This window comes from Octopus bimaculoides, chromosome 1, assembly GCF_001194135.2.
Source record: "Octopus bimaculoides isolate UCB-OBI-ISO-001 chromosome 1, ASM119413v2, whole genome shotgun sequence".
In the NCBI taxonomy this organism is placed as follows: domain Eukaryota; kingdom Metazoa; phylum Mollusca; class Cephalopoda; order Octopoda; family Octopodidae; genus Octopus; species Octopus bimaculoides.
In genome coordinates this window covers 129,088,359-129,099,933 of record NC_068981.1, presented here as the reverse complement: position 1 = coordinate 129,099,933, position 11,575 = coordinate 129,088,359, and the positions used below count along the sequence as shown (strand labels likewise).

The 11,575-nt window shown below is 36.0% G+C and overlaps 2 protein-coding genes across 3 annotated transcripts in view; one reads left to right on the top strand and one right to left on the bottom strand.

The window, feature by feature from the left end:
* The window catches only part of LOC106878108 (queuosine salvage protein), a 38,742-nt gene extending 32,099 nt beyond the window's left edge, over positions 1-6,643 (bottom strand). The window contains exon 1 of one of the 2 annotated variants that reach the window (XM_014927230.2): positions 6,131-6,643. The gene's annotated coding sequence lies outside the window, so the exon portion shown is untranslated. Of the gene's footprint in view, positions 1-199; positions 345-6,130 lie in introns of those variants that run through there. The other variant, XM_014927235.2, reaches the window with a different exon arrangement.
* LOC106878132 (very-long-chain enoyl-CoA reductase) lies at positions 4,380-7,204 on the top strand. Its single transcript, XM_014927255.2, has one exon. The coding sequence runs from the start codon at positions 4,986-4,988 to the stop codon at positions 5,898-5,900; it is 915 nt and encodes a 304-aa protein (XP_014782741.1). The 5' UTR covers positions 4,380-4,985; the 3' UTR covers positions 5,901-7,204.
* The last annotated feature ends 4,371 nt before the right edge of the window (positions 7,205-11,575 follow it).

The window sequence follows — 11,575 nt, the reverse complement described above, 5'->3', positions numbered from 1 at the left end:
GATTTATTTCCGACTGTATAGATACAGTTATATAAACACAAATGCATGCTTACATACATACATACATACATATGTACCTGTGTACGCGTGCAAACACACACACACATGCATGCACACATACACACACACACACACACACACACACGTATACAGAAAGCTGTCATTTACATGCGAATATGAGTTGATTGCATGTACTTACGTTTTCCCTAATTCTTTTAGTTTCCTATGTAATTGTGAGCAGATATAGATACCCCCTTGGGCTTCCTACCATTGATCAACCAAAACATCCAGGATATGGCAGTTAGAGAAAGAAAGCGCCAGAGTGAGGTGCACAAGCAGCTGATACTCATTTCAACTGAGTAGACTGGAGCAACATGGAGCAGAGTGTCCTGCTAAATAACAAAATACATCACCTGGCCGAGAATCAAACCTACAACCTTATTATCATGAACTAAACACCCTAACCACTTGGCCATGTGCCTTTATACCTATGCATACACACATACATGTATAATGCACAAATATCCTACTGCTGTTATTGAAATACCAATGAAGGAGCTTTGGATCTAGGTTAGAAACCAGCCCTTCCTCCATTGCCGAGAAATCTAGAAACAAAACTAAATAATATGTATGTATGTATGTCTCTTCTATTTTTTAATTATAAATCTTCCACTGATGTGGGAGCTGGTTTCCAACAAAAATACAAGATTCCATTTTTGGGATGTAGTTAACACAGACAAATTCACATTTGGAACTTGAGAAAAGTCTTGCATATTTTTGCTGTTCCACTCACAGATTGCACTTGTACGAATTAGCCGTTCGATTTCTCTTTCTGAAAATTCCAGTTTATCCAGATTCTCCTCTAAGCATTTACTAACTAAATCTAGAGTCCCAATTATTATTGGCATGAATATGAATTCATAGTCTGGATATAGAAGCTGGAGGTTTCGAAGCAGTTGTCTATAGATATCCTATTTTCTTTGATTTTCAAAGAGATATTTATATCTGCAGGGCAGCTGACCTCTATGATGGTACATACCTTTGCCCCTCTGTCCTATGTTATGTTTACATTTGACAGAAGTTTTGATGGAAATATTCCACCAGTATTCCTTGAGCTGGTGTTTATGAATGTATTTTCCATAACAGAGGAAGTTTATTTCAGGACAGTCTTTTTTGCCAATGGCATTGTAAATTGTTTTAGCAACAACATTGTGCCGCAGAGGAAGGTAGTACCATGAGGACATTTTAGGACAGCTGCTAATCACATGCATTGATGTCTTCCACAGAAACATGACATAGCCTACACATGTGATTGCACCTTGGGATTACAAGAGTGTTACTGTCTCTCTTGTTCACCAGATACTTTGTGGTAATCTCATGTTCCTGGACTGCAAACACATAGCCTTCAAAGTGTGATGTGATATAGTGGTCTTATCTCCAAGAGAGGCTGCACTTCATATCAATTCTACTGTCTTCTTCAAGCTTCCATGCATAGTCTTCTTTTTGTTTTTTGTTTTTTTGCATGTTGAGTGCTTTCCATCCAGGTCTTCTCTGAGGTAAGAGAACCGAACTGTTTGGGGGCTGTATAGATCATTAGGAAGAGAATGCTTCTTGAGGAGCTCACTGCCAACTCGTACAGTGTTGCTCACTTCACTTTTCAGCACAGGATTTATATATTTATTTTTGTTGCTGTTGTTTAGCAGGTGCTGCGTGAGTGATACCGTACGGCATTCGAAGGCCGTCTGCACTGATCTCAGGGCTCTACCACCTTCATTTCTTCTTAAGTAGAGCCTGTCAACATCACTGTTTCAGTGGAACTTCCCAGTTGTTAGGATTTTGCGGGTTTTAATATCTATGGAGTGGATTTCCTCTACAGAGCAATCAAGTATCCCAAATGTTGGGATCAGCATTGGTACTGCAAATGCATTGTGGGATATTGTTTTGTTGTAAGAGGAGAGTTCCGACTGCCATATTTTCCTAAGTCTAGTGTAATATTCTTGGGTCATTCTGTCTTTATTCACAGTGCCTTCATATGATACATTTTCGTCTATGCCTAGGTACATGTAACATTCTTTGTGTGGAATGGGGGAGATAAAGACACCGTTGATGCACAGGTTTGGGGAACTGACTTTCCTCGTTCTATAACCAAATATGAACATTTATTTTGGCCAAATTCCATGCCTGTGTGTGTGTGTGTGTGCATATGCATGCATGTATGTATGTATGTACAAAGGGGTACATACATTTCTAGCTGTTCTTACAGTTCACAATACACATTCAGTCATGACTGATTTTGGTCTTCCGTGAGCAAATGGGACACAAATTTTGTTGCAATTCTTTTCATTCGCAAGTCCTTGTTCAAAATTTGTTGGCAGGAGCTCCAGGACACACCAGTCATATCAACAAGTTTGTCAATTGTTTGGTGACGGTCCTCCAAGATCAATTCATGAAGTTTCATGTTTACATTCATTTGGGAGGTCAATGGACGCCCTGAACGAGGTTGGTCTTCAAGCAACAAATGACAATTAAATAACACAAGTTTTAAACTTGTGTTTTGCTCATGGCAGCATTCTTGTAAGCTATTAGAAGCATGACAACTGTTTCAGCCAGTGTTTTCCCAAGCAGAAAACAGAATTTCACTGGAGCACGCTGATCCCTAATTTCAGCCATTGCAAAAATCGATGAACAGGGGAGAAGCACTGCAAAGCAAGATGACAGTAAAATTACACTCAACGATGCTGGTCAACATACCAATGCCTGGGGTCACATCAAGTGACTTCTAGCAGTGGAAGCCTGAACTACAACAGTCTTGTCCCACAGAGAATGTTTCTAGTTACTTTGGGGTACCCCACGTATGTATGAATGCAAGGAAGGGGCAATCCAGTTTGTGAATATTGTGAAAAACAGGAAACGAAGCAGTGAACAACATTTAGAGATCAGATTCCTTCAAGAGTTATGCCTCTTGTCCCAAAACCTGCATAAGTGATAACTGCCAACAAAGTGAGGTCTGGGGGTAGGTGATAAGGGACTGATATGTGTAGGAGTGTTGGAGGAAGGGGATTGGGTAAGTTTAAACTCATGTTTTACCGGACTTCAGGTTGTGGTGGTGGAAGGATTGATTGAAGGAGCCCTAAGGTTTATAATCATGTTGGAGCCTGTTGATAACCAATCACATTCTTTCATGTGGGTACAAGCAGAAAACTTCACTCTTGCAGGCTTGGATAAGTGTCCGGGTGAAGAGAGTTCTTTAAAACAGTTCTTTTCTCAGCCAGACATAACCTGCACTTCCTGCTTTTGTTGAAGTTAGACTTGCACTTCTTAGCACTTTCCACCTGATCTTGTAATCCACAGTGCTTTCCTCCAACGACCATGCATGCTTAGCCAGGGCTATTATATTCCACCTCTCGTGGATATTAAAGGAGGACTTATGGTTGTTATGGATGTATGTAGACAAATGTCCTGGACTTTCTGTCACACCCACATACTCTTGCACATTTGACTGCCTGTTGGGGTCATTTGGCGTCACTTGTGCCTCATACACGATAATGCTCTGTGTTGAAAGGTCATGTTGTGTTGCTTCTACTTGAGCATCTTGTCTCTGTCTGACATGGGTCTACCACCTAAAATTTTCAAGAGACTAGGTGTAAATTAAAACAAACACTTAAAGTGTATTTATTAAATATTTTATAGAACCTGTTCATGCAGGGAAGTGAATAGCCACTAAGCTAATGTAGATCTTACCCATACAAGCCTTTACATTTAGGGAGAACAGGGGTGAGAACCACAATACTTTCCAGTTAAGTTTTCTCTTGTTGGGGTTATGGTCACACATGTAATTAATCCTGTCTTTAAAATTGCTGGCGGCCAGGGTCCTCATTGTGGTATGGAGCCGTGGGGTCAAAAGCCTCTTTACTTGTAAGCAGATTGGAGAGTCTTCTCCTGATCCCTTTCATAAGGTTCACAAACACTATGGTTGGAAAAGAAAGCTATATTAATGTATGTCAGTTTGTCATTCGGCTCCTTAAAAGCACCAGATTCTAACTTTAAGGTCACATCAAGGAAATTATCTGTCTTTTGGTTGGTTTCGATAGTAACCAGGAAGACTAGGAAATTCAAGGTCCTTCCTAAGCCTATCGAGTATGTGGCCCACCAATGCTACCAAAGCATTGTCTCTGTAGAGGCCAAAACTAGTTGAAGGGAATTTCTTATTAAGTAAATTCAGAATAAAAATGCCTATGAGGTCACACACATCAGTGTTGTCGAAGGCACCCATTGCTACGTCGAAGAAGTCTTTTAAATTGGTGCGCTTGGCCCAGGCCAGTCCTTTGTTGAAAAGCAGGGGGGGGGGTTTTGTATGTGTGTATGATAATGCCAATTTCCTCATCTGTAATCTCATTGTGTGTGTGCACTAGCGTAGTTAAGGGGACGGTAGGGGCGGCACTTTTCATCTTGTTGTAGGCTATTGCTGTAGGCATTATGTGTTTTTTGTGGGGGTTCAGGGGCGGCAGACGGAAGGGCTGCCCGGGGTGGCACACACTCTAGTGTGTGTATGGAACTTAGTCTAACTGTGATTGAATGCGTATCGTTTTCGTTAGTTCACTCACTGCGTGTATACATGTGTTTTCTCTCTCTCTCTCTCTCTTTTTCCCATCACCGCTTATGAAATCTGGCTGACGTTCTTTTCATTGTCTGGCCGTTGCCACCTCTCTCTGACACTTGTTACTACTTCCCTTTTTCTTCTCTCTCTCTTTTACATACACACATGTACACACACTAAATCCCATTTATATTTACTTGTACACTCGTTGACGTTTCTTATCGCGCTGACGACGGATTCTCTTCAAAACGTTACGCTTCCCTACTTCTCTGCGGCCCAAAAATTCTTTTTAAATCTATATGTATAATTTTTTAACAACACTGAACATCTCTAGTTCCCTCGGATTCTACTGTTTTACTACACATTTGTTATTGCCATATTCATAACTATGGAAGTTGATATTGCGAGTGCGAAAACTGGGAAATGTATTGTTTCCTTCAGTAACCTCAAACCTCTGTCGACAGTGAAAGATGTTAAAAAGGAATATAAGAAATTCAGTCCGAAATTGGCATTTGAAAGACAATCATTTCGTAAAGAAGCGCGAGGCAGGCTTCTTAGAGATGACGAAACACTAGCAAGTTTGGGATTCAACAAAAAAGCTGTCCTTTACTTCAAAGACCTTGGCCCTCAAATAGGATGGACCACAGTATTTCTCGCAGAATATGCTGGACCTCTTTTTATTTATGCATTCTTTTATATTCGTCCTAGTTTTATTTATGGACAGAATGCTTTGAACGAACCTCGTGCCTTCGTAGTGGATCTCGCTGCCGGTTGTTGGTGCTTTCATTATGGCAAAAGACTACTGGAGACCCTGTTTGTACACCGATTTTCTCATGCAACCATGCCTATTCGCAATATTTTCAAGAATTGTGGGTACTACTGGGGCTTCTCGGCTTACATTGCTTATTATATGAATCATCCTCTGTACACTTCACCTGGCTTCGGTAACAAACAAATATATGCAGGTCTCGCACTTTTCCTCCTCTCAGAAATCGGTAATTTTTCTATTCATATTGCACTACGCAACCTCCGGCCCCGCAATTCTACGCGACGGTTGATACCTTATCCGGGCCTGAACCCTTTCACTTGGCTCTTTCATCTCGTTAGCTGCCCAAACTACACCTACGAGGTGTTTGCTTGGATCGGTTTTACAGCGATGACACAGTGTTTTCCTGTTGGACTCTTTACTCTGGCAGGTTTCTATCAGATGACTGTATGGTCTTTCAACAAACTTGTAAATTACAAAAGAGAATTTAGTGATTTTCCTCGAAACCGTACTGCCATTATCCCTTTTATTTTATAATCCATTTATGTATCTTTATATTGTCCTTCACGGGCTCAATAATATTTCCACCTATATTTCTAATCTATACATGTTTCATTTTATACTTGTTTTGCTTTACCGTTGACTATTTATTTAATTGTTCGGCGATCCTAATGATAGTTATTTCGTTTTTATTACTTTTTTCCCAAAATTTTAATTTAAGCTCATAAAAATAACATGAAACAAAATTATGACAATATTAAACATACATAAAGAATTACAAAAATGCAGAGGGTACTTGTAGATATTTGCTATTCCATTCATTTTCTCTCCACGTAGTTCCTTCATTATTGATGGGTAAAGTAGTTGAATTGTTCCACAACCATCTTACAGAGAGATTCAAAGGACTGTGAATAAATATTATTATTATTGTCAACAAAATTTCCGTCATGTATGTAAATTCCATCACCTGCAGGTTGGTCTGTTTGGACATAAGCAGCCCATAGATCGGACATTATTCGATTCCGGTAGAATGTTTTGTTGTCTGAGTGACTCTTAAGCGGCCCTGAAAAAAAAAATCCACCGCTTTACCAAATGCCCTCTAAAGCGAACTATTCTACCAACATATTCGTAGTTTTAGTTCTAACTCCACCAATTCCTTTGAAATTATTATCAACCCATTCACAATAAATGTCTTTATGACAGCAACATCTGTCTTTCACTTTCAATATCAACATGTTAATTTTGTGTTGTATTTCTGTTACGAAGCATACTGGCATGAAATTTTATTGAATCGGACCGTCAAATAATATTTTTGAAAATTGTACATTCAGACTATTAGTTCTGTAATGTCTACTAATTCACTTGTGTATGTGTTGTTAAGGGCGTTTAGGAAAATCATATCCCATAACCTACATTCCACCTCATTTGCTACAAAACAGCAGTTTATTGAATACTATGAAAATAAGTATGTTTAAAAGAAGCTGAAATAATGTGGCGAAGATCAAATGTAATTTCTTATTCTTTTGGGTGGATTTGAGAAATCATTTTCAAAACAAATGCCTGAAACTAAGGAGAAACTAACATTAAAAAAAAAAAAACTTGTAAAACGCAACAAAGAACTAGCTGGAATATTGTTTATCAAGATCACGGACAATGTTTACTTTCCGTGAGTATGAGTTTCAGATCATTTTCCCACTGAAACACTGAACATTTGGCTATAGTTATTATATACGCATAAAACCGACTTTTGGGATTATGTAAACATTTGTTGTTTCACAGTGTTTATCTCTGATATTTTGTATATTCGTTTGATGAATTAAAAAGAAATAATTTATAACCCATCTATGTGATGCATTTTTTTCTTTTGTGCAATGTTTAGACATGCATTCATTCATATGTACGTCATTTGTTGACACTTTTGTAGGTAAGTAATATATTTGCCTCATCAGCCTTCACGTTGTCCGAATGTAAACGAGATGCAATTAGTGGATTCACAATGTTTTCTCCAACTTTCAGATCTCAGCAAAAAAAGATAAACAAAACACTAATTAATTTTAAGATGCATATTTATATAGCCAAGTGGACTATTGACATTTCTAATTTGGTTCAGAGAAGACAGCAGTATTCCTGTGGCTACTAGTTGTTCTATTAATTGATTTTTATTATCTTAACTATCTGAACCATGATCTTCTAGTGGATATTCTACAAGTCCTAAGACTTCTCCAAATATTATATGTTGAACTAACTTTATTCAGTATTCACTGTAGTTTTGTGAATATTTTTTTTCTTGAAGTGGTAATTTAAATTTGCTAGCTATATTACTGATTATTATAATTTCCCGTTTTAAAGTATTTTTCTGTGTGACAAAGTACTACAGTATTTTGTTTCCAGCTCTAAATAGATAAACTTAACAAACCATTGTGGGGCACAGTTTATTTGATAAATGTTATGCTCAAATCATCACTCAAAAAATAGTGTATGATGCTGGTGATTTTTACTGTTATAAATTTCACTAAGTATGTACCTATTTGTGTTTTCTGTCAGCCTCTAAACCAGTCATTGGAAAACTAGCCCTAGGGACTTTCAAAATGGCACACCTAAAAATTACCTTGAAAATTTTTTAGTTGTGCAGTCCACCTGATGATAAACCATGTCTCACATGGCTTGCTTCTCAAAGAAGTTGCCCTGTTGCTGCTATAAACCCTGTCTCATTACTAGGGACAATTTATTTTATTGATGAATTTTAATTTATTGCATTTTTTTAATTGGTTTAATGCAGTAGAATTAAGTATTCCATTTTAGTAATTTGTTCCACCAGTCAACCATCCCTATCTGTATGAAATTGGAATCTGATGACATTTTCCAATTTTCTATGTTTCTATTTATTTGCCCCTCTTTCTCCACTTCTCTGGCATGGTTAAATTGAGTCTTTGTAGTTGTTCTTTATAATGCAGGATTCTTATTTCTTGAATTAATTTACTCAATCTTCTCTGAACTTTTTCTAAAGCATACATCTATAAAGATGGAGACAGAACAACATACTCCGTTGTGGTCTCACATATGCTGTTCAGGTATACCCAACATGTGAAACCATTTGTACAATATTAAGAACGACACCCAACATGTAATCAAAACAGCATTTAATTGACCTTTCTTAGTGCTTGAAAAATGGCTTCTAAATTTCATATCTCTTGTTATTATACTCACAAATCCTTTTCTTAACATAAAATCATTAAGTTCTTATATTAAACATCTTATGCTCTGCTTAAATATTGCCACAACTAAAATTTACTGCTTTCAATTTATCTATGTTAAATTTCCATAATTATGACCAAATCATTTGTCAACAAATCATTTTGAAGAATATCTGTTCTCTCAGTTCTATTATAAATTTCATTATCTGCAAATAATTAACAAATTCATTTTATATCTCTCAAGAAGCTGCTTACAAATACTAAGAGTTGAGCTAGTCCTGGGATTGATCTCTGTGGCATTCCACTTCTCACATTAAGCCACTTTGACTGTTTATTTACCAAATACACATATTGTCTTTTGTTGGTTAAATAGGCATCCATTCAACCTAGAACATTGCCATGTAACACATGTTTATTAAGTTTATATAATAGCATTTGGAGTGGTACACTATCAGATTCTTTTTCATTATCAAAGTACACAACATCAAAAGGTCTACTGCTATTATATATATATATTTGTCTCATCTTTGTTTCCAGCAAATTTATCTAGCATGTTGGCATTCGTTTGTTGGCCCATTATTTATAAAAAGCTTTGAAACCTCTTCTTCATTAATATTTGTTTACAAGAGTTCAACAGCTTGTAAAGTTAGTGACACAGACCTATAACTATTTTGTCTTTTTCTTACCTTCTTTCTTTTTTATAGTTTTTTAGGGATTTGTTAAACAAAATCATAAGTGGTTCCATCAACTTCCTTGCTCCTTAAAGAAAGCTTTGAGAAAATACCTAAACCTTTATATATATATTCAGGTTATTTAGCAATCTGAAAATTATTTTCTACAATAAACAATATTTTTATTTTTGTTTTGATTATGTGTTTGCCTTTAAATTACTCTTCAGAACATTCTGGAATACTTTTGTACTTGTGATCTACAAAAGAAGATAACAATAGAAAAATGGCTTCTGTTGACTAAGAGAGTTGTACATTATTAAATCAAGTTTTATTTGCTTTAAGTGTAGCAACATTTAGTACTGAAATATGAAGAACGAATCGACACATTTATGTGATGTGCAGATGAATCATCTAATCTGCATATAATAAAACATTTAATGATGACAATGATTATTGTGATTACAATCTTAATTGCATGTATATAAGGTGTGTGTTTGCATGTATGCATATGAGTATATGACTGCAAATTTATTTTCCTTTTGCAATCTAGTTTTTATTAATGATATAATTTTAATCAATATTTAAAAAATGCTTGTTCTCCTATAAACCATTATTGTGAATATCCTAATTTCACTTTAAGGTTTAATGATAATCCAGATTATCTATGTTGTAAACCTGTATTGGTTATCTGAAGCTTAGTTTTAGATTACAGTAGATTTAGATTAAACCTTGTCACTAAATCTTCATTGTAACATAATACTGATTTCTTTAGTACTAATGTTATTTTCCAAGCCATGAAGAAAATTAGACATTTTAATGACCTTGGTAAATTTTATGAATATATCCATTCTGGTGTGAATGAATAGTGTATAGAAGCTAATCAATGATCTCAGCAAGGAATTAAATATACAAGTAGGTGTCCACCAGGTGTTTCTTTTCATTCTTTTTCCCTTCATATTTTTTTGTTTTAGTTTTTAAGGATATAATAAATGAATTCAAGAGTGGATGACTTAATTTTTATTGAAAAATCAAATTGAAAAACTAGAAAAAATGTGCTTGGAACTTGTATGTGTAGTCTTCTGTCAACAGGCTTGAAGGGAAACATGGTCAAGATTAAAATATTGCTTTATAATACATTGTTAAAGTTCAACAAGATTAAAGAGAGAGAGAGAGAGGTTTATGTGCTATACTGTAAAGGAGTAGATCGGCAACAAGCATACTGTAGTCAGTTGAATAATTGGTACACACAAGGCAGAGAGGGATTTCTGGTAAAATAAAAAGCATTCAGCAGACATGTAAAAGAGGCTTACAGTATGAATAATTGTATACCAGTATCTGTTGTCTACTGGTATATGACATATGTGGTCCAATTTCCATAGGCTATTCTGTCCACTTTTTCCCATTGTCAAAAGGATATTTTTCCTGAGATAAAACTATTTATATCTCTATTTGCACTGTAGTAGCTTCTTAAAAAAGATAACATATTTTCAAATTTCTCAGTGTTTTAAGCAAACCAAGAATGTGTGTGTAACTTAGCCACTTGGCAAAAAGAGACTGATTGAATAAATACCAGGTTTAAGTAAAATTAAAGTGGTGTTCCAGCAAGTAAAAGAGGAATAAAGCTAAGCGCTTTATGGATGCAAAACCATTGGTCTCTCTATGACTAGACATATATTTAACTTCATGTAAATATATTACTGCTCTAACTTTTAGAGTGTGCTTCTTTTTCAGGTATATGATTCACTGACGATATATGTTTGTGTGTGTATGTGTGTGTGTAGATGACTTACATGTGCGCGCGTGCACACACACACACACATCATGGTTATAATGCTCAATTTTCCATGGTAGCATGGATCAGACAGTTTGAAGATAAACACAAACACATGCACATAATTATTATATATATGTATGGACTTACACTTTCTGTCTGCAGTTTCATTCACAAGGCATTGGTTGCTCACATTCTGTTGAGTGAATTAAAACTCTGATGAATAGATGAATAAATTAAACATATAGACAAAGGTGAGAAATATAAACAAAAAAAACAAACACTTTTGTGAGATGATGCCCAGCAAATGTGTAACATTTTAGTCATTTACTGTTCCCCCACCCCAAATAAAACATCTGTCTTTAGAAGAATTAAAAAGAAGAAAAATCAAGGCACTCTCCTCTTTGCCACAGGTTGGGACATTTTCGTTTCACTGCATCTTGCAAACTCTTCAGAACTGCCAAGTAAAATATCTGGTTAGCAGTTTCACCAGGAGGAACAAATTCTGTGTCGACAATTCCTTTCACATCGATGAAAGAAATCAGCATTATCTTGACGTTGAACATCACTTGACAT

Excerpts from the sequence above, each read along its gene's own strand:
- LOC106878132 (XM_014927255.2), top strand. The coding sequence starts at position 4,986 with ATGGAAGTTGATATTGCGAGTGCGAAAACTGGGAAATGTATTGTTTCC.